Source organism: Impatiens glandulifera, chromosome 2 (genome assembly GCF_907164915.1).
Source record: "Impatiens glandulifera chromosome 2, dImpGla2.1, whole genome shotgun sequence".
NCBI lineage: Eukaryota > Viridiplantae > Streptophyta > Magnoliopsida > Ericales > Balsaminaceae > Impatiens > Impatiens glandulifera.
The window spans coordinates 50,041,486-50,063,675 of NC_061863.1; the positions used below are offsets into that span (position 1 = coordinate 50,041,486).

Here is a 22,190-nt window from a genome sequence, read left to right on the forward strand (position 1 = left end):
ATATATTATATATATATATACCATAAACATTTATTTATTATTATTATATAACGTTGTATGTAGTATGACCCTACATCACGTTCAAAAACAGCCTCTTCAAATATTATATAAGGTTTAGTTGATTTAAATTTTTAAAAAAAAAAAAAAAAAAATTAATCAATTATTTTTAAACAATTAAATCACTCATTTCATTAATCAAAATATTAAATAATCCTTTATTTTAAATTTTTATTGTTTATTTTATTTATATATATTAATAGCTTTAATTCTTTTTATCAAAAAAATAATTATCATTTCCTCAAAATCATCGATAATTATTATTTTTTTCTCTTATATTAAAAATAAAAATAAAAATCAATGTTCTAAGCTTAACTTTCTATCAAAAACCAATTATTTTTTATTAAAAAAAACAATTATTTTTATACAATTTTGATGAGATAAAATCATAGAGCTAGCTGTCACCTGCTCATTTTATTTTTCATAAATATTTTTTTTGTCGGGTTTACCAATAACTTTGACTTTCTATTGGTTCTCAAATTAAGGACCTGTTTGTTTTGCTTTTATCATATTAAATCTTATCAAATGAGATTCAAACCAAACCAGGAACAGTATTCAGTTTGTTCAACGGAAAGCCGACATGACGGAAGGAGAAAATAACTCATTGTTTATTCTAATATTTTAATGAATTTAGTTTCTTTAATAGTTTTTCTTTATTTGTATTTGATATTTTTTTATTAATAAAAACTTCATTATTTCTCAAAAATATATATACATATATACATATTATTTTACTATAAAGTTCATAATTCAAATACACATAATCTTGAAATCCACTTATTTTTATATAAAAGAATTTTTTTTATATAAATAAGTTATTAATTATTGTGTAAGAAACTTAATTTGTTAGAATTTTGTTATTGCGAATTCATATTTCCTGGTTAAATAAATTTGGAAATCCCATTTAAAGGTAGTTAATATTATAGACGTACAAATAATAATATTTTAAAATTTATTTCAACTAAAATAAAAAATAAAAATATTAATTTTTGTCACAGATATATAAAATAGTAATAAAATATTATATGAAATATAAAGATATTAATAGTAAAAACATTGTAATAATTAGTTAAAATGAAACACATTTTTAAAAATATATTTAATGTAACATGGATAGGAGATTCGAGTATTCAAACTCGGATAAAACACATGTTTCGTTGTTGGTCTATATTAAAATTGTACAAGTATTTTATTTAATTTGTAAAGAATTAATTCAAAAAATAAAATAGAATAAAATAAAATAATTTTGCCAAGGGCATAATTTTCAACATTTATTGGTTGACCAGATGAAAAATAATGTCAAACATCACTATTACTTTCTAACAGGATACTGTACTTAATTTAATTTAATTTTATATTAAAATCAATGTGACATGTTTAAAAAATATATGTTTTATCTTAAAAAGAAAAAAGAAAACCTTTGGTCCAAATAAAATCATTACTTTTAAAAACAGGAATACAAATCTCTTCTACAAAAATGGGTAAAGATGATGGTTATCAAATACAATTTATATTCTATCTAGAGTTGTTTGGTTTGATATTGAATTTTTAGGAGATTCTTGTTATTATTTGATAAAAAAAAATTATTTGATGAATTATTAAAATATTTTTATATTTAAACCTTAATATAAATAAAATAAATGTATTTTAATTGATGAATTAAATCATTTAATAGTTAAAATAATAATATATTAATGGAATAGGAAGATGTGTTTTTTTTATAAAAAACTTATAATAGAAAAATTATAAAACTCAAAATATCACCTTGTAGTACATCCATTTTATTAATTGTTAATACAAAGATTCTATCCAATTTACGCGGATAAAAATATAAATAAAAAAATTAATAGTTTTATTTTAATATGTATTCAATGTTTAAAATTTTTAATAAATCATGAATAATAGATTAAAATAAAAAACAAAACACTTTCATTTATTCACTTCGGTAAAACAACTTATCTTCTCACCTATCTCATCACATATTTTTTCCGAATGAACCTCTTATCTCGTGACTTTACACTTTCACTTTGGTCAATCAAATATTTGATTCAATATTTTTTAACATTTAGCATGACCTCTCACTTTGGTTAATTAAATATTTGATTCATATTTTTTAACCACTTTCAATTGATACCGGCCAATTATCCCTCGACAAATTACATCACAATTACACTTGGTTAAAGAGTTGTATTTGTTTTGTTAGGTTGCAAGTTCGAAACATACATATAACATTTTTAATTTTATTTTTAACCGTTTTAAGTTTATGGAGGATCAACCCACAATCCTACCCAAATATCAATTTAATCTCACATATATATCTAAATTAATCACAACTCTCGACCCGACAATTCGGACACTTTGAAATTAAGCATAATTATATATATATATATATTTATTAAGTAGTTAAAAAATTGAACTTATATTGTTAAAATGTCCTGCGTTCTCAAATTTGGTGTTGAATTTAAAATATAAAGTCTTATTTACCTAGTTGTTTAAAAAGTTGTACTTGTTTAGTTCGGTTGCAAATTCGAAATATACTTATATCATTTTTAATTTTATTTTTAACCATTCTAAATTTATGGGCCTCTCATCCAAATATTCATTTACTCTCACATATATATCCAAATTAAGCATAATGCCTCGTTTGATCTTTGGGTTATAAGGATAATACATGAGTTTCTTCTAAAAAAACTCATGTTTGACCAAATTAGGTAAAAACCCAAGTTTTTTTCTTCTTCCACCCTTCTAATTTTTTTTTACTTATTTCTATTTTATCATCTCCTCTCAAATCTCAGTTTCCACTGATTCATTATATCAGATATGATTTAGGTTCTCTCTCTAACCCAAATCAGATCTCATTTTCCAGACTACTCATCCAAAATTATCACATCCTCCTTTCTCCTCAAATCTTTCCACTCACTCAACCTTTATCAGTTCTTTCAACTCAACCTTTATCAGTTCTTTCAACTCAACTTTTATCAGGAATCTGATCAGACATTAGTGAATATTTTTAGCAAATATGAAGCAGGAAAGATTCGTTCTCATCCTTCATGATCAGTTTTCATCATTCGTCAACCCTATATAAACTTGCTCATTGATACTTTGTAGTTACCTGTAAATAACTCATTTAAAAAAATCTAAGATCTTCGTCGCATCCTAATTCTAGGTGAACGGCTGCAACTCCGGGTTAGTCTTCTGTTTTGTTCTCATATGCTTTTTATTTTGTATGCTGATTAGTAAGACTTCCGTTAAAAGAGATTTTTTAGTTTAAACATATATTAATTACTGCTTGTGAATGAGTTAATTAAAAAATAATAATAATTATTGAAATTATAATAATTATTATTATATATAATTATACCACTGTCTGTAAATGACTGTGAATGAAGTAATTTATAAAAGATTATGAATACACAGTCTGTGAATGAAGTAATTTATAAAAGAATATGAATATGTGTATTGTTTTGCTAGAATATTTAGGTTATAGAAAAGAATAATACATGTATATATTGTATCTGTGTATTTATTTGGTAGAATATTTAAGTTATGTAAATGATGTATATATATACAATAGATAGGATAGTATATGAAGATAATATTACATGCTAGATTTTACAATAATAACCTCCCTTCAGTTAGGAAAATGAGTTTGTCAAAGTGGCAAGGTATTGCTCCAAATACTGCGAAGTGGGAAGCATGTCTCAAAAGAGCAACCTACTTTCTTGACTATTAGTCATTGAAAAAACAGAATAAAAAACTTGTAGAAGGGGGGCTTTGGAAACACACATGTGAAATGTTGGCTGAAAGATTTTGGGAGAGATTTCGAATTTATCACACAAATGAACAATTCAACAACCACTTCAAGAATAAAAAAATTATGGAACTTGATATGCCGGACTAGAAAATCAATTGGAATCGGATTTACCAACGACATAAAAGAGATTATGACCTCAAACGAATGGTGGACAGAACATAAGGTAATAATATTTCAATTGAAGTTAGAAAGTCAATCCATAATAAATTTTTATTGGATTCTAATTTTATTGGAATATTTTTTTTAGAATTGGAAAGGGCTATTACAATTAAAAAACAAACAAATAGCAGATTATGACTTGTTGGAAAAAAAATTTGGGGCTCATCGTGCTGCTACTGGTGAAAATATGGAACATGCATTAAATATAGACAAGGGGTCTGGCGATTCTGATAAAACCATTGATAAAGGTTTTCATGACCCACTTGTTGGTAACCAAAGCCAAGGTACGAAGTCTAATTATGATAGTTCAGGGAGCAAACAAAAAGCAAGTTCATCCAATGCATCAAAAAAAGAACGCATGGTTATCTCATTGCAAAAAAGTAATTTCTATGTTCTTTCAAGAGAAAGATAAGCACAAAGAGAAATCTGACTACACGAATATATCAGAACCGTATGAACACATGAATGATAGTATGCAGTTTGCACACGGTTCTGTAAATCCATCGGTGGGGTCTCAACCTTCTATAAAGAAGTGTATAGACACAATACTTAAAGTACACAAAATTAGTAGCAGATTAGAGCTCTACAGGTTTGGAGTGAATGTTTTCAGTGCCCTTCCAGATCTAATGGTTAGTTTCTTGGCAATTGATGATCAAGAACAATTAGACTATCTTCGGTTTATAGTTGATTAAAATAAGCATATTCGTCCAAGAACAATGAGTAAAGATCTCCCAAGTCATCAACCCCGTGACCTTAATTTTCCACCATACTATCCTTACCTACCACCACCAGATTATTGATCTGTTGTATTTGTTATTTAACCACTATTGTATTAATTATGTATGATTTTTTTTAAGGTATTTAAGTACTTTGTTTAATTATGTGTCACCTTTATAATTAATATATTATTATTATATGTTAATCTATGAATGTATTTTATAATTATATAGTTTAATTTTTATATTTTCATTATATTGCAGGAAAAAATGGATCATTCTAATTTACCACAAGAGTTAGACGAATATGATCTATCTTTCTTAACATTATTGATGGAGATATTGGGAGACACGTTCAATTATTCATTAACACGCCCAATGAAGGATCCATCTACTCGAGGATGGAACTTGTACAAGTGTTAATGTCTAACAATGAGAAATGTCTAAACATGATTAGAATGGAGACTCATTGTCTTAGACTACTTATAGAACAACTTGTACAAGTGTATGGGCTGCCTATTTTACGATCTTCAATTCGAGTTGAGGAACAAGTGTTGATGACCTTACAATATTTAGCACATGGTCATAGTATGTCTTGTGTGGGAATAACATTTGGTCACTCTAAACAAACAGTATCTCGATACATTTCAATGGTACTAAAGTTCCTTCATCGACTAAGTATTGCTGAGATACAACCGGTTGATCAAAATATTATACATCCAAAGTTTACAACAACACCATTACGTCAAATATTTAAGGTTTCAATTTTTTTAATTTTATATGTGTTGTCTTATGTAAGAAATTATCTAATTTATTTTGTCATGTGTGCAAAATTGCATTGGTACTATAAATGGTACTCACGTGGAAGTGTATCCTAAAGCAGAAAATTCGTATTGTTGGTGTGGACGATCGGGGCACACAACCACTAACGTAATAGCAATATGTAACCATGATCTCATGTTCACTTATTTTGTGCTGGTGCAGAAGGATCAATGAACGACTCAACTGTGCTTGATCGACATACTCCTCAATATCTTTTTCCACATCCACTCCCGGGTACGTTAATTAAACACATATCATGTTTATTGTAAATAATACTAAAATTAATTATTAATTTGTTACAGGAAAATATTATCTAGTTAATTCTGGGTATTCGAATCAAATAGGGTATTTATCCTCATATCCTCGAACAAATTACCATCCTCATCATTTCGGAGGAGTACTTCCTTCTACGAGAAAAGAGATGTTCAATATGCAACACTCTTCTCTCAGATCAACCATAGAAAGGACATTCGGAATTTGGAAAAATAAGTGGCGAATTATATCAAACAGAAAATCATTACATGGATTTAATCTTAAGAAACAACTTCAAATAATTCAAGCAACTGCAGGTTTACATAATTTTGTTCGGAAGAATAATATAAAAGTCATAGTGGATGATAACCCCAGTGATGACACTGAAGTACTAGTAGACAATGATATTTTATTGTCGCCTAATGTTTTACCTCGTAATGAAATGGATCAATTTCGAGATGAGCTTTCTAAAAAAGTGTATGATTGTATTAGACATGAATAAATGATAATTTTATATGGATTGTTTAAGATTTTATTGTCATTACTTTCTTTATTTGAATGTCATATATTATATTTAATACAAATATAATTTTGATAATAGACGTATTTATATAAGATTGTTAGAGTTGTAATATTTAAAAAAAAAATTACATTATAATATTTTTTTTATTTTATTAAATTGAAAAAATATGAACTTAAATTAATTAATATATTTATTTAGAATCATGGTTTATAGTTAGTTTATATAAAAAAAAGTAAGAATAAATTTTTTATAAATATTTAATTTAGATAAGGTATTTTTATAAATTAATTAATATTTGTTAGATAAATATATAAATTTTATTTTTTAGTATAATTATTTATTTATTTGAATTATTTAAAATTTAAATGTTATGATAAATAATATGATATGTTATAGTTAGATTTATATGGGGTTTTAATTTTTATTTAAGGTAATTAATACAAATAATATTAAATTTAATTAAAGGATAATTTTAGTATTTTAATTAATAAAATGATTGATTTAAGTTTTGATGTGATTGTTGGGGATCTGTGTTTTATCCCAATAACCCAAACTTTAATTTGGACCTTTTGAAATTAAACATCATTTATTTATTTATTTATATATATATATATATATATTTTCAATTCATTTATTCTTCAAGATTGTAATAGTATTAAAACTCATATATTAATACATTATCAATTCATTTATTCAAGATTTTAACAGTACTCAAGATAAATCTCGAGACTCATTATAACAAAACTAGTTATGACAAAGACATAGGGTTGAGGCTTGTGTTGAGTATTGATGAGAGTTAGGCTACTTGTGTTTGAGTATTGGGGAGAGTCAAATAAGGCTACATGTGTTGAGTATTGAGGAGAGAGTCAAATAAGAAAATAAGTTCAATTGACTGACTATTAGAAGAAGATACATTCATCAAGAACAGAGAATGAAATCACCTTCTTAAGAAGTAAGCTTGGATAGTTATTAAGATCTCTGAAAATAAATGTCTGAGTATTTTAGTGATGTTTTTATTAGAGATTTCTTCGCAAGCTATGCAAAATCAACTAGCTTTGTAAATTTGAAAGTTCTTATAAGAGAAACAAACATATTTTACCCATTTGAAAACACTGATTGAATACTATTCTCAACTTCAGTAGTTGTCTCCCCTATTGACATGAGTTCTCGCTTTGATCACTCAAAGCAAAAGATGGAAATCTGTAGCATTTCGATAGGCAATACAGAGTCAAGCAGTTTCATTCAACAAATGTTCTGAATCTGTCAACAATAAAACATAAGTATAGGAAAATCGCATTATTTGGTAAATGAAAACTCTCATTAAGAAATAGAATCACTTCCATAGTCATATATATATGGAAAATTGAAGGTAATGTGTACAACAGACAGATCGATCCACCAAACATAGCAAATAATCATTGTAGAATGATGACCTTAATTAACTCCTCTAACGTAAGTGACTAAAAATCCATCCTATGAAGCATCAAACAAACAAACAAACCAAGCTATTTCTGAATCTGTATCCTCTTGTCCCTTATGGGGAGATCAATTGGCTTTTGGGCTTCATGAGGATGGTCAGGGCCAGTGTACACCTTCAGATGGGTAAATAGTGCTCTGCCAAGCTGCAGCCAACAAAAACACAAGTTCGAATGAATGAATGAATGAATGAATTATGATTTTGACAAAAGACACCAGTCCATATATCTAACTAACTAGAAGACTCACTCTGCCCTTAGGAAGCATGCCGGAAACTGCATGTTCTACAATTCTTTCAGGAATTCTTTGTTGCAACTGATCGAATGTCTCTACAGTCATACCACCAGGCCTCCCTGAATGTCTCCTGTAAAGTTTCTGTGTCCTCTTTTTCCCAGATACTGCTACTTTTTCAGCATTCACCTTTGATTTGTTTCCAATTTTCAAATGAACCCAAACTCAAGAACAGCTTTCAAAGGAATTATATATACATATATACATATATACATATTACAACATACCACTATAACAAAAGCTCCCATGTCAACACTAGGAGTGTAGGTTGCAAGATTCTTGCCACGAATATGAATGGCTATAGTTGATGCTAGTCTTCCTAAGATTTTGTCTGTAGCATCAACAACATACCATGTTTTCTCCGTGTTAACATGATCAGAAGCTTTTGGATACCATGTCTTGTTCCACACATCCTGACCACCCAACAAATCCAAACCATTAAAGTGACAATCTTTCAACTAACTAATTCATCCCCAATACTAACTAACATTCAAGGATAAAAAGATAAGTAATTGTACAGTGAACATGAAATTCTAAGAAATTAAATCAGTTAAGGTCAGCAATGGGGGAGAAATTTTACTGGGCCGCTGAGTTGAGATTCTTCGTAAAGCCACCTCTGGTCCGAGGGAACGATGGATGAATCTTGGCATCGGACCTGAAACGAGCGGTGGGTGTTCGCTTGAATTGTGGGTTTGGATGATAATGCAATCAAGGGGAAACCCAAAAATTGAGGTTTCGTCAATGAAGCACGGTAAGGTTGTGACGAAATGGGTGAGAAGGCAAGCGAAGAAGAAGAAGATGAAGCGCAAATCGAAGCCATCTTTATCTCTTAGCTTCGGAAAGAGAAGCTTTTTATTTACTTAGTTTCGATAAGGTTCGCAGAGGGGTTTTGGTCGGATGGAGGAGATAAGGGGATAATAGTTATTTTGATCCCTGTACTTTACATTGAGGTTAAATTATCTCCTTATACATAAATTTATTTCAAATTTCTCCTACTTGTACATTAAAATTTATTAAGCTGGACAAATGGGAAATTTTACGAAATGACCCTCATAATAGGGTAGATGAGGTAGATGAGCTGGTGACCACTTCATATTTTTTTGAGGAAATTGTCCCTGTCGCGAGACGTAATCGGATGCCCTGTGAAAAGTTCACAATCGCGAGACGTAACCGACGTTCGCGAGAAGCAAATTTTTTTAAAATTTTTAAAATACAAATAAAAATTGCGTCTCGCGAATGTCGGTTGCATCTCACGAATGTCAGTTACTTCTCGCGAATGTCGGTTGCGTCTCGCGATTGTGAACTTTTCACGTGGCATCCGATTGCGTCTCGCGACAGGGGCAATTTCGTCAAAAATATGAACTGGTCACCCACGCATTTAAAATTATGCGCTGGTCACCAGCTCATTTTAGTTCCTTTGTAAGGTCATCTCATCAAATTTCCCGACAAATATTGTCTAAGGCTATAAGGGAAAATTTGATGAAATAACCTTAATAATTGCCTTAATTTCGTAGATGGCCAACGCCTAATAAAAATTGCGCAAATAATCACTTCCTATTTTTCGAACAAAAATACTCTATGTCGCGTTACACGTGACGGAATTCTAATTTGTCGAGTGTGCCATCGCGAGACGCGTCCGTGCCGTCGCGTGACGCGGGTATTTTTGTCCGAAATATAGAAAGGGGTTATTTGCACCATTTTGATTAGATGTTATCATCTGCACAATTAAGGAAATGATTAGGTCATTTCATCAAATTTCCCCTTTAAGTGATATATATATATATATATATATATATTTAATTCTGAAATATTTTCATTTGAAACGAAACAAAATATATGAGAATAACCAACAAAATATATGAGAATAAATTTGGGTTAGATCTAACTTGGTTCTAAATTTAATTAACACTAAAAATGCTGCATTGTATCGCTTATATTATATTCAATTATAATATTTAAACACTATTTATTGACTATTTGATATTCAAATGCAAATTAGATTTACACAATGAGTCGTTGAAGGTTTAAGATTGTCGTAGGCGCTTCATTGGATTGTCATTTGGTTGAGGAAGATTCGGTTTTTGAACATGCAAAGAGGAGCTTAACACGACTTCACGCACAAAATCTACGGCCTTTGGCCAACATGACCCTTCTTCTTCTTGTGCAGCAGGCAGATGAGAACTCTGTAGCACCATAAACGACTCACCATTTGCGACTGGTCCTAACCACTCTTCCCCGTTTAATCCTCTTTCATTGGACCTTCTTCTTAACATTATCGACGAGTAGTCAGAATCAGAATCGCTGAATTTACCATTGTCAGCCTGGGAATCAACAAGTCAATGTATCAGTATTTAGAATGAACATACTATTGTAATGATTTTGATTGAACCCAACTGATCCAATTAGATATACATCAACTAAAGCAGCATCCAATCCACCATAACATACTGTTAGATTTTTTAGACAATGAAACTTGGCATTAATAACTGTCTTGACACAAAGTTATTTGCAGTGTGTATGGCAACATCACATTTGTAAGTAAACTCATTAGTAGTAAAATAATTTAAAGGTTGTTGATTTAAACAATATTCAAATGATTTCCTCAAAAATTTATATACTTGATTCAGATTGTTTTATTCGAGGTAGAAAAACGAGGAAAGTTCAAACAGCATATTATTGCAATTTCGCCCTTATATAATGTCGTTAATTGAATTTCTTTTCACATTTTGAATACAATCCAGGGGAGAAACGCGAATTGAATCGCATTATCTTTAATTTCCAAATCAACACTTATCTGAGACTGTACAAAAAATAAAAAGAGAAGACATTGTTACAGTATAAGATCATCCAAGGTGAACTGTTCCCACCTCCCTGTGAGCAGCTGCTGTTGCGCTAAACGGTGACTTTTGCTTAAGCCCTACTCGAGCATTAAGCGATATTTGGTCCTCCAATTGGCTTCTTTTAACTTCAACCGGCATTTCTGATGCCGGTTTCCCATTTGCTTGTGCTTTAGTGCTGATCTCCTCCTTTTCTTTATTGGTTCCCGGAGAAATTGAAATTGTCATGGGAGATGGAGCAACACTATTGTGAACAGTAACCAACCGTGAACCAGATGCATCATTTGTGTTTCTGTAACTCTCGAAAGGTAGAACTGGTCCAATAGCTCTCATGAGGCCTGGCTTGTCTGAGCAAAATATATAATATCATCCAACTGCTTTGAATATTCTCAAATTTGCAGATAATAGGAAAAGGAAGATGGTGAACAAATAGTAAAACAACACCAGTTGAAGAACTCCCATCAACTTGCTTATAGATTTAACAAAAAGTAGAATTCTTGGATGCATTTAATAGACTCACTAAAACACAGCCAAATTTTAAAGATGATTTTTGCATCTGTTCCAAATACTGACTTCTATGACAAATTTTAAGCTTAAATCAGAATGAAATGCGATCACAGGTTCAAGGCCAGGTGATACAAGTTTGATTTCAAATAACACCCATAGAATAGTGTCATTTTTAATTTAACATATTGTACAATGCTGGTTAATGATATTTAGCCAGTTTTCAAAGGCCATGTTTTGATGTGGGTCATTTGAGATTAATTACAAATAACACTGTCCAATCTACAAACAACTAATCATTCACATTATCAACCAAAATACCCTTATATATAATTTTTCATTATATATTTTTACCCCTAATGTCTTTCTACCCAAATAATCTAATTTTCATTCACCTGCACCAAACAAGGTTATTTGGAAATAACCACTTAAACTTAATGAAGTTATTTTTGCAGGTATGCACAAGTGACAAGATTAAATTAAAGTACTACAAGTAAATGGAATGAAAGCAGACCTGTGGGTAACCTAGGTGGAGGGCGTAATGGTCTAACGACGTTTCCTGAAATTGTATCTGTAACCCTAGCAATGTTGCATGCTTCTTCCATACCTTGCCTATTACAAGGTACTGAAAAGTTTGCAATCGACTTTGGAGGTATCACACTTGAGTTAATGGTAGAGCTGAATAAAGGATAAATAGAATAATTCTCGGATTAACTAAACCATCTTTTGAGTAAAAATATATGTGATTTCACTCTCGGAGATAAAAAGAAGAAGAAAAGATGATCTTATACCGAGGAAGGGAGGCATGCTTCCTTTCTGGCGGAATAACAGGACCACTTTGACCACTATTTTCCTGGAGATAATTGAACTGCCTTCTGAATTGACCAACAGCACTGCAAGCAATTAACTTGGGGTGGTCAATTTATCTATTCGAGTTGGCTAAATTCAAAAGATATCTCACAGAAACATATTACAATAAGAGAGATGTAAGACCTAGGATACATAAAGTTTGGGCCATCAATGCCCTCCATGTGATCCTTGAGCATCTGAGGATGATGTTCCAGTATTTCTCTATAAATAAGCTCTCTAATATCCTCCTTAGTCACCCGTCGTCTCTCAAACTCAAATTCTAGCTTCGAGATGGGTTGACAAGAAGGTTCTCTCTCAATTTTAGCTAGCCCCTTAAAATAAGGATCAGCCAGTGCCTATTAAGCCATTAAATCAAAGAATGATTGTCAATGAATGTATTCTTCCAAAAACAATTATACAGCAAAAGAAAGTATTACTTACCTCCTCTGCAGTGGGCCGATCCTTTGGGTCAAATGCTAATAATCTTTTCAATAAGTTAAGGGCTAAAGGATCTGCATTTGGAAATTTCTCAGTAAATCCAACGGGATTCTTTTTTCGCATAGATGTCAAGTATTTTCTGGCTTTATCATTCCGAACCTACAATAGAACAGCCAGTCATTAAAATCCGATAATTCGGATAAGCCAATTCAATAAATTTTCTAGTCAATAACATACTCCGGTTATGGTATCAGATGAAGGTGTACCAAGAAGATTAGTAATCAAATCCAACTGATGAACAACACTTTTTCCAGGAAATAGTGGTTTCCCTGTCAGTACTTCCGCAAAGATGCAGCCAATACTCCAGATATCGATAGCAGGTGTATACTGCAATCAGACAAGGGTACTAAAAGTCAGTTTCTGCAATTTTTAAATGGAATCATAAAAAGCACCTTCATGGGATGGAACACAAGACCTGACACAGTTACCTGAAGGACAGGTATTTCAACAACTCCCAGGACAATTCAACAGTCCTCCTGAACAAGAAGTATTTTAATCTACTCATCACCACTTAAAGACACTAAGAACATATTCTATGCAGAAAAAAAAAACATAGTTCTTCAGTTGGCTAGCACTTTCTTAATATTATGTGAACTCCGACACTTAGAATTTAATTTGGGAAGAACTAACAATTCACTTATGGATGTTGCACAAAAAGGCATTTTCTTATCAAAGAAACGTGGACTTGGGAGAATCTGACTCATAACAAAGAGACACACTTTAGGACTAAGAGCTATACCCTTGATAAGAATGATCCGCACAGCTCAGGAGCCCTATACCATCTGGTAGCCACATAATCCTAGCAAACACATAAAATTTAACACAGATAGTTACTTGAATAAAGAAGTTAATAAAACATATTACTGGAATCATCCACCGGTTGAAATCATACCGTCCAGAAAATTGTTGCTGGCGTATCATTAAAGGCAACTCTTGCTAATCCAAAATCACATATTTTAAGCTTACAATTAGCATTGGCCAGTATATTCTTTGGTTTTAGGTCCCGATGGTATACGTTTGCTGCAATAAAATATCTTGATTTATATTTTATAGGTTGAATGGAGAAAAACAGAAAAGAAAAGTATTCAAAGTTGCTCACAAATGTACAATATCCATATGCTAAGACAGGCTAAAGAATGGTTACCAGTATGCATGTATTTGAGTGCACGTAGCATCTGATATAGGAAGAATCGATGGTGATCCGGCGTCAAGTCATCGTTAGCTTTGATGACCTGGTGAAGATCAGACTCCATGAGCTCAAAAATAACATAAATGTCCTTGAATTCTCGCCTAGAAGGTGGTAACATGATACATTTAATGTCAACTATATCAGGATGCAGCAAAAGCCTGAGCAATTTTATTTCTCGCAAAATCCGGGTAGCATCAGAAATGTGCTCGAAAATGTTTGTTATCTTTTTAATGGCTACTTTTTCCCCGGTTTGTGTGTCGATAGCTGCACATACAACCCCATAGCTTCCCTTACCAACGACTTCCAAAATTTTGTATCTATTAGCCTCCCCATATTCAGTGAAGAAGTCCATCTCTTTCACACTCTGTTATAGAATGCAACACCATGGAATTAAACACTATTTGCATAATGATAGATCTCTGTATCTTATCTTGAGGAAGAAGAGACAATTCAACATTATTTTTTTTTACATATTGTTCCTTTATCTATTCTATCCATCATACAAATATTGAAAATGAATGCATGCACTTTTGAAAAAAAAAATAAGAACATCCAATTAAAAGAGATCTCGACTCTTCCAGATGTTCAGTAAATTTCAACCTAATCCACTACTTAACTGTATCATCATGCATATATTCAGCACTATCAAGATACAATACTTGTTAATCAACTTAAGACAAAGTTAAACCGAGAAGATGATAGAAAGAACATCAAGATTCATGTTTTTGTTTTGAAGAAAGACAAGAGCAAGTTTCAGAAGATGAAATCCCAAGATCTTACCAATTAAACACCTCAAGTACGTCTCCACCGTTGAAACTAAATTAAAGAAAGTAAATAATTAATTGAAGACTAAAACCACTGGAATTCAACCGATCGGAGGAATCGATGATCGTAGAGTAATAATCAGCCGCATTTGCCACCAATACCGTCGCTAGTTCTCCACCTTTATCATCTCTCCGAGATTCTAGACCAGCGAAGAACACGGCCAATTCTTTCGAAATCCCTAACTAGAAGGAGTTCACCGTCACATATATCATCACAGCAACAGCAGAATCAGCAGGAGGAGAAGTGAAAAACCCTAGAGAGCAGGAATGGCAGATCTGAGTACACGCAGAAGAGATAGAGAGAGAAACGGAGGATATATGTGTTTCATTATATAGAGGAAAAGGGAAGAGAGAGAGAGAGTTGGATTTCGCGATACTCTTTTTCTCTCTCTTTCTTTATTTTTCTGGAATTAGTTTGATTTACGTTATTTATCAACTAAAATTATAAAGTATTTTTATAAATTGATTTTTTTTAATCAATTAAAATAAATTATATTTTAAATAAGATTAAAATATAATAAAGATAAATCAAGACCACATGGTAAGATATTAGAATAAGCGCGTGGACAACACTTGGCTCGAAAAGCTTCTTAGCCGCTTAATAAATTGGCTGGCTGCTATGTTCTAGCTCCGAAACACGTGTGTTGGACAGATATGGATTAAGATTTATGTGGACTATTAGCTTGACATTTTTTTCAACTTCAATTTTTTAAATTTAAATGTGATTTTTGAATTTTGGGTAGGTTAACTTCTTTTTTTGTTTCAAAAGTAAAACATTTTCAATTATATATTTAAATGATAAAATATTCTCAATAATTATAAATATATATTTTTTTAAATAGTTAATGTATATTAAAAATAATATTATAAAATAATATTATAAAATAAAATTAAGAAATAAAAGAGTCACAAAAATAAAAATAATAAAATATTACAATCATGTTTTACTTTTCAAAACAAATCTTATAAAACAGTATAATCCAAATTTTTCATCAACTACTCAAAGATTCAAAAATCACCTAATGAATTCTAGTCAAACTCAACAAAAGACATCAAATACTAGTCATACATTGACAATAGAAAAGTAAGTGAGTCGTCCATTCAATTTTTTTTTGACATATACGACTTGCCATAATACAACATTCTTACATTCATATATCATTTGTAAAAATCCACCGTGAATAACGTGTTGGGATATCAGGAGATGAAGTATCCCTTAATGCAAAACAATAACAACGTTGAACAATTGCAGAAACAAAAGAAAATTAAAGAACGCAAACACAAGATTTATAGTGATTCGACCGAAACAGACTTACATTCACTTTCGAAACACACAAGAGGCTCTCAACTTTATTATCAAGATTGTTATAGGAGTATTACAATTATTCTCTCATAATGAAAGATCACACACAACTTACAAGGAAGCGATGCTCTCATGGAAAAGACTTGACTTTCTAAGCCCAACTGCACCTTTAAATAAACTCAATTAGTTCAATATCAATATCTTGTACAAAACTCTCAAAGAGATTTTCCAAATATTCTTACCATATTTCTTAACTGTAAATTCATTCTCAACACTCCACATTGATTTATAAGTTATCTTCGTCTTGTCTTCCATCAGTTTTTTTGCCAACAATCAAAGTCCTATAGCTCCCAAATTCAGGAATCGTCAGCATATCAACAACATCGTCACATTCTTGGTAACAACTTCTCTTTACTCGATTATGCTTCTCTCGATATACAACCTCACATCGAACTTTAGTGTGGTAAGCACATTCGACAAAAGTAAAACCACAGTACCTTTAGGCCGCTTAAGTCATCCACACATATAATAAGTTATCCAATGTTTTTGCAAATTAAGATTTATAATCTAACGGATTACAAAAACTGTCAAAAACATCATCATCATCAAAGATGGTACATACATATAAAATATATCTTCACCAATGGTGGAAATACTTAAACCTAAGTATATATGGAGTGAAGAGAAAATAGTTGAAGAAAACATTGATTTTTTTTTCTTAACACCTACCTTCGTCTTGATTCGTCTCCCTCTTTTTGTCTTATTCTTGTCTCTGCAATTTACAATCTGATTATTTACATAAATCCTCAAGAACAACATCATCATGAAAGATGGTACATACATATGAAATGTATCTTCACAAAGTGTGGAAATACCTAATCACAAGTATCTAAGGAGTGAAGAGAAAGTAGTGGAAGAAACATATATATTTCTTCTCAATACACGCCTTCGTCTTGATTCGTCTCCCTCTCTCTTTCTTCTTCATTTTCAAAATTAGATATATGTCGAAAACTGAGGACATCCAAAACGAACTTCCATCGTCTACTCCTCAAAATAAAATATCAATCGAAAGTCGAGAAGACCCAAGACAAACTTTCATCGTCTACTTCTTCAAAATTAGATATCTATCAAAACCGAGGACACCCAAGACGAACATACATTGTCTACTATCTTAAATAAGATATTGATCGAAGTTGAGAAGAATCAAGACAAACTTCTATCATCTACTTTTATATAATCAGATATCTTTCAAAAATCGAGGACACCCTAGAAAAACATCCATCGTCTACTTCCTCAAAATTAGATACTAATCGAAAACCGAGAAAATCCAAGACGAATTTTCATCGTCTACTTCATAACAAATATTTAGGTATCTAGCGACATCTCTTTACTCAAACTCAATATCTAACAAAATATTTATCACCCATTTTGACTTGAACTTTGTACACTCAACCAACTTGAACTGCATACTTCTCTAATTGTCTTCAATTGTTTTTACCATGCTTCATAGTTTCTTCGAAAGAAATCGTGAATGTCCTTCCATTTGAATTGATCGAGCCTCTAATCCCTTTTTCATGACTATGAATCACATCTAAGGTCTCATTCATCTTTTCGCATCAGATGATAATTCAATGATCTCATTCGCCTTCAAATTGATCGACCTCTCATCTAGCCCATTTTTAATTACTAGGAATCTTATTCAAGATCTCAATCCTCTTCTCAATAAGATGATAAATCAATCATCACATTAATCTTAACAATGATCCACAATGCATGGACAATTAAGATAGAACAAAAGAAGTACTCAAATCATCACCTTTAAATTGACCGAACTTCCTATCTAGCCCCTTTTTCATTACTAGGAATCTCACTCAAGGTCTTATTCATCTTCTCACATTGAAAAATGCAATGATTTTTCTTGGTTCATTTGATAGTTACTTCATGATGTCTCCACCTAAATGTATAAGTGTTTTCCATTGGTATTCATCTTCTTAGTCTTTCATTAATATTGCGTATTAACTAGCAACATGTCAATTTTTAATCACTCGCCAACTCAATACAATCTTGTAATTCGGCCTGAAGGATTACCTTGTCAACAAGTCGACAATGTTGTCATTAATAAATGCCATTTTAATTAGACTTGTTGAGTATCATTCTTTCTTTCATCCATGGACAAGGATATCTCTTCACCAAAGTCATCTTCCTCTCCAACATTAGAAGAAATCTCAATGGTCCTATGACAATTCTTTCTTGGTAGTGTGCCTTTTTTATGACATATTTCCACTTTCAGTTGTGATTCCTCTTGAATCACTATTTGTGTCTATATTGTGTGTGCTCTAGCTTTGTCAAATTTCACATTTTGATCTAGTATAACATTATCTCCACCTTATTTTAGACAAACTCTATACCCTTTGACATTTTCTGAAATCCAATAAAGAAAATTTTCTTTGTCGTTGGATCCAGCTTCCCTTGCATTATCATGAGTTAAAGTTTTTGCACCAAAAACTCATTATACATATGTGATGTGTTCTCTTTTCTCCGTGATTGAGTTATATACAATGGTTTTTTCCAGGACATTGGTAAAATGACTAAGTGCTTCTACATTATACATATGAGCCGGGATGTTCCTTAGTTTGAATCAAATTTGAGTTGTTTCTTTCGATTTGCTAAATATGTTTATTCCTTCAGACCATCTTTCTAGTTTCATGTAGTTTGACCCAACATAAGTATGCCACAACTAGAGAGAGACACGACGGCAAAACCCTAGGTGAAGTGCGAACTGTGCGATCAGCGTGCCGTGTGTGCCGCGATATGCCGTCGCGGTCGTAATCGTCGTTGAAGAAACCCTCGATTGCAGTCGCAAAGAAATCACACACCATTCGTTGCCGTACGAACTGTGCCATCTGTGCGATTTGTGCAATCCGTGTTCCGTGTGCGTCGTGATTTCATCTCTCGGTCGGAAGGGTCGTCTTTCCGCAGAAATCTACTAAATCTACTCATCGATCTCTCGGTCAAGACTAGAGTACATCAGGAAATCAATTTCAAACTTATGTGTACTGTAAAGTTGTTAAAAGCTTCGCTGACACGAATCCGTCCGTGTCGGACACTTTAAATATGACTTTTGCAAACATTGTAGCTTCAGCAGTACGGGAAATTCCCTCTTTGTCAACAGTTGGTACAAGCCCGGCCAACTCTCTTAATCGGGCAATGGGTGAATCCAGCACATGCTCCCCTGATCCTAAGATAGAAAATTCGAATGCAACTAACCTCCACATAGGCTTAGGAGAGAATCACACGAATATCCTCTTTGAAAATCATGGGTCTCCAAAGCCAGGAGGAAATGGTGGAAATCTGACTGACGTGAGCAAGAGCAATAATAAAGATTTTGCAGTCAACACGCCAGGTATGTTTTTTACCAATCCCAATAACACTCATGAGATGAATGAAAATGATAATAGAACTGTTAGTGGAATACATGCTGATAGCCTAGATTGTGATAGTCTAGGACATGCTCTAGGAAAAGATAGAGTAGTTCTGGAAAATAGTCTAGGAAATAAAAATGCACAGGTCATTAACTCGGATTCTAATGGGAATCAAATTCAACTTGAGACTATTGAGATAATTGACTCAGACGAAGAAGCAGAGAAAATAATTCAGAAAGAATTGAAAAGAGAAAGAATTAATGCAGAAAATCTGGGTGAAACAGGAAAGATGCAAAGAATGGCAGCGAAAGTATTGGGTAAAGAAACAGACCCAAGGAAATGGAGGGTTGGTTTTAATGAAAGGGCCAATCTGAAAGGACTTAGAAATCAGATAACGAAATTATTGATACTGGGAAAGAAAGGCCAAATCGTTTTAAGCAAAGAGAAAATCCAACAGTACACAGAGCAGCTCAACCTACATTACCTACAAGACTGGAATCTCATAAAAAAAGAGGAGTACGATACTATTGTCAGCTGGTCTGTTGAAATTTTGAGAGAGCTCTCTAAATGCCCCAAAACCAGAGTCTACTTCATCAAGAACAATTCTAATTGGAATGTAGACCAGGTCTGGAAGAAAGCTGAAGAACAAAGAAAAACTCAAGGGAAGGATCAGAAAACAGGGCAAAACCAGAGTAACGAGCAGAATGAACAACAGAAACAGAATGTAGGGCAGAAAAACATAGGGGAAACAAAAGCTGACAATCCAGTTCAAGAGAGGGGAAAGATTTTTCTTGGAACATTTAAGCCAAAAGTTGAAATTATCGGTTCCCCGTTTGAATTCAAACTACCCCAAGAAGTTGAGGAAAACTGCGTAAATTCATGGAAGAATGTCATAGTGGGAAACTTCATCGGAAGAAATAAGGTGCCATTTCTAGTAACCAAAAAAACTCTAATGGAACAGTTGGGGGAAAATGATCTAGAAAAGGTAACATCAAACATTCATGACTTGTACTTTCTCAAATTCAAAGAAGGATCAGATCTCGAAAGTATTCTGATCAATGGGCACACATTTGTTGGAAAAAACTACATGAAACTCGAAAAATGGACAGAAGGTATGAACCTCTTCAGCAAGCCCAAAGAAACTGCGCAAATCTGGTTCCAATTGCGCAACATCCCTCCCCACATGTATAACCCTGAAGCATTAAGTCACTTTGCGAGCCTATTGGGGAGTCCACTCTACATGGACCCAACTACAGAAAAAGGTGAGCATATGACTTATGCTAGGATGTGCATTGAGATACACCCGAGATCAAATCTTCCATACCAGATGACGGTAACAGACAGAAAAGGTGAACCCACAATTATGAGAATCTCATATGAGTGGAGGCCGAATAGATGCTTTGACTGTAATACATTCGAACATGTCTGTTACAAGTGCCCGAAAATAATTGAAGAAGAAAGGAAGAAGAAGATCGAGAAAGAGACAAAGATAGAGACAGAAAAGAAACAGAAAGAAGAACAAGAAATGTTGGAAAAGGAAAAGGTTGAGAATGAAAGACAGAAAATGGTTACTAAAGAATTAGTATTGAGTAAACAGAAGGATCAAGATAAGGAAGGAAATTCAGAACATGGTTTTGAAGAACAGGGGAAGGAAGACAGAGTGGTAAGAGATTCAGAATCAAAGGCTGAGAATGAAGAGGTAACAAAGAAACTTGAATTGGAAGCAAGAATCAATAACGAAGAGGTTGTGGAAAGGGAAAGTGTGGGAGAAAGCAAGAAAGGGGAAGTGGGTGAAGGAATGGGAAAGATAAAGAAGAGGAAGCTGAATCGATTGAAACTGTACAATCTCCAATTCAAAAAAAAGTTGACCAGAGAAACACAAAAATCCCAAAACAAGAAGATAAGAAAATTAAGGAAAATACAATTCCTTATAGCCCTGCTATATGGGAAAAACAGAAAGGAAGAAAAAGTAAAGGAAGGGGAAGTAAAGCTGGAACATCTTCTTTTCATTAATGAACTTAATGACATGGAATATTAGAGGGTTAAATGACCCCATAAAAAGAAGAGAAGTTAGAAGAATAGCAGAGAAGAATGAAATCACAGTATTTGGAATTATTGAAACAAAAGTCAGATAAAGTCAAATAGAGAATGTTGCCCAGGGTTGCTTTAAAGAAGAATGAGAATTTATTCATAACTCTGATGGGATTAAAAGTAGAATCTGGGTAGGATGGGATAAAAGAAGGGTTGAAATCAAGAAATTTTTTGAAAGCAAGCAAGTTATTTTGACAGAGGTTATCAATCTGATGACAAGGGTAAAAATATTTTTTGCGGTAGTTTATGCAAGCAACTCTGGGACAGAGAGGAAGACACTTTGGAATGATTTAAGAAGAAGCATTACGGACGACGAACCATGGGTTATTATGGGAGATTTTAACGTTACAAGATTCAGGAATGAAAGAGAGCCTGAGACAGACATAACACAAGACATGCAAGATTTCAACGAATGCATTCGAGACATAAACTGCATTGAACCGTCTTTCTCAGGTAATCTATTTTCATGGTCAACTACAAGAGGGGCGGACAACATGAGAAAGAGCAGAATTGATAGAGGCCTAGTGAATGAAAAATGGGTGGAATTTTACCCAAGAAGCCAA

General features: G+C 32.5%; 2 protein-coding genes across 2 annotated transcripts; both read right to left on the minus strand.

Moving 5' to 3' along the window:
- Window positions 1-7,666: 7,666 nt before the first annotated feature.
- On the minus strand, window positions 7,667-8,989 carry LOC124927867 (50S ribosomal protein L13, chloroplastic). The gene is made up of 4 exons (XM_047468356.1): window positions 8,691-8,989; window positions 8,338-8,523; window positions 8,069-8,239; window positions 7,667-7,965 (listed from the first exon to the last, which is right to left on the minus strand). The coding sequence occupies exons 1-4, from the start codon at window positions 8,928-8,930 to the stop codon at window positions 7,849-7,851; spliced, it is 714 nt and encodes a 237-aa protein (XP_047324312.1). The 5' UTR covers window positions 8,931-8,989; the 3' UTR covers window positions 7,667-7,848.
- A 1,776-nt stretch (window positions 8,990-10,765) lies between these two features.
- Window positions 10,766-15,110, minus strand: LOC124925924 (mitogen-activated protein kinase 19-like). The gene is made up of 10 exons (XM_047466061.1): window positions 14,768-15,110; window positions 13,943-14,351; window positions 13,691-13,818; window positions 13,538-13,597; window positions 12,976-13,125; window positions 12,742-12,897; window positions 12,445-12,656; window positions 12,243-12,344; window positions 11,966-12,129; window positions 10,766-11,294 (listed from the first exon to the last, which is right to left on the minus strand). Exons 2-10 carry the CDS (start codon window positions 14,337-14,339, stop codon window positions 10,954-10,956), a joined length of 1,710 nt encoding a protein of 569 aa, XP_047322017.1. The 5' UTR covers window positions 14,340-14,351; window positions 14,768-15,110; the 3' UTR covers window positions 10,766-10,953.
- Window positions 15,111-22,190: the final 7,080 nt, after the last annotated feature.

What these genes read in the sequence shown, in the direction of transcription:
- LOC124927867 (XM_047468356.1), bottom strand. Translation starts at nt 8,930, where the DNA reads ATGGCTTCGATTTGCGCTTCATCTTCTTCTTCTTCGCTTGCCTTCTCA. An exon ending in AATCTCAACTCAGCGGCCCA is followed by an intron (nt 8,524 to 8,690) that starts GTAAAATTTCTC and finishes TTGGGTGGTCAG; the next exon opens with GATGTGTGGAACAAGACATG. An exon ending in TGGGAGCTTTTGTTATAGTG is followed by an intron (nt 8,240 to 8,337) that starts GTATGTTGTAAT and finishes AACAAATCAAAG; the next exon opens with GTGAATGCTGAAAAAGTAGC.
- LOC124925924 (XM_047466061.1), bottom strand. Translation starts at nt 14,339, where the DNA reads ATGGACTTCTTCACTGAATATGGGGAGGCTAATAGATACAAAATTTTG. An exon ending in GCGGATCATTCTTATCAAGG is followed by an intron (nt 13,126 to 13,537) that starts GTATAGCTCTTA and finishes GTCTGATTGCAG; the next exon opens with TATACACCTGCTATCGATAT. An exon ending in CATCTGATACCATAACCGGA is followed by an intron (nt 12,898 to 12,975) that starts GTATGTTATTGA and finishes GTTCTATTGTAG; the next exon opens with GTTCGGAATGATAAAGCCAG.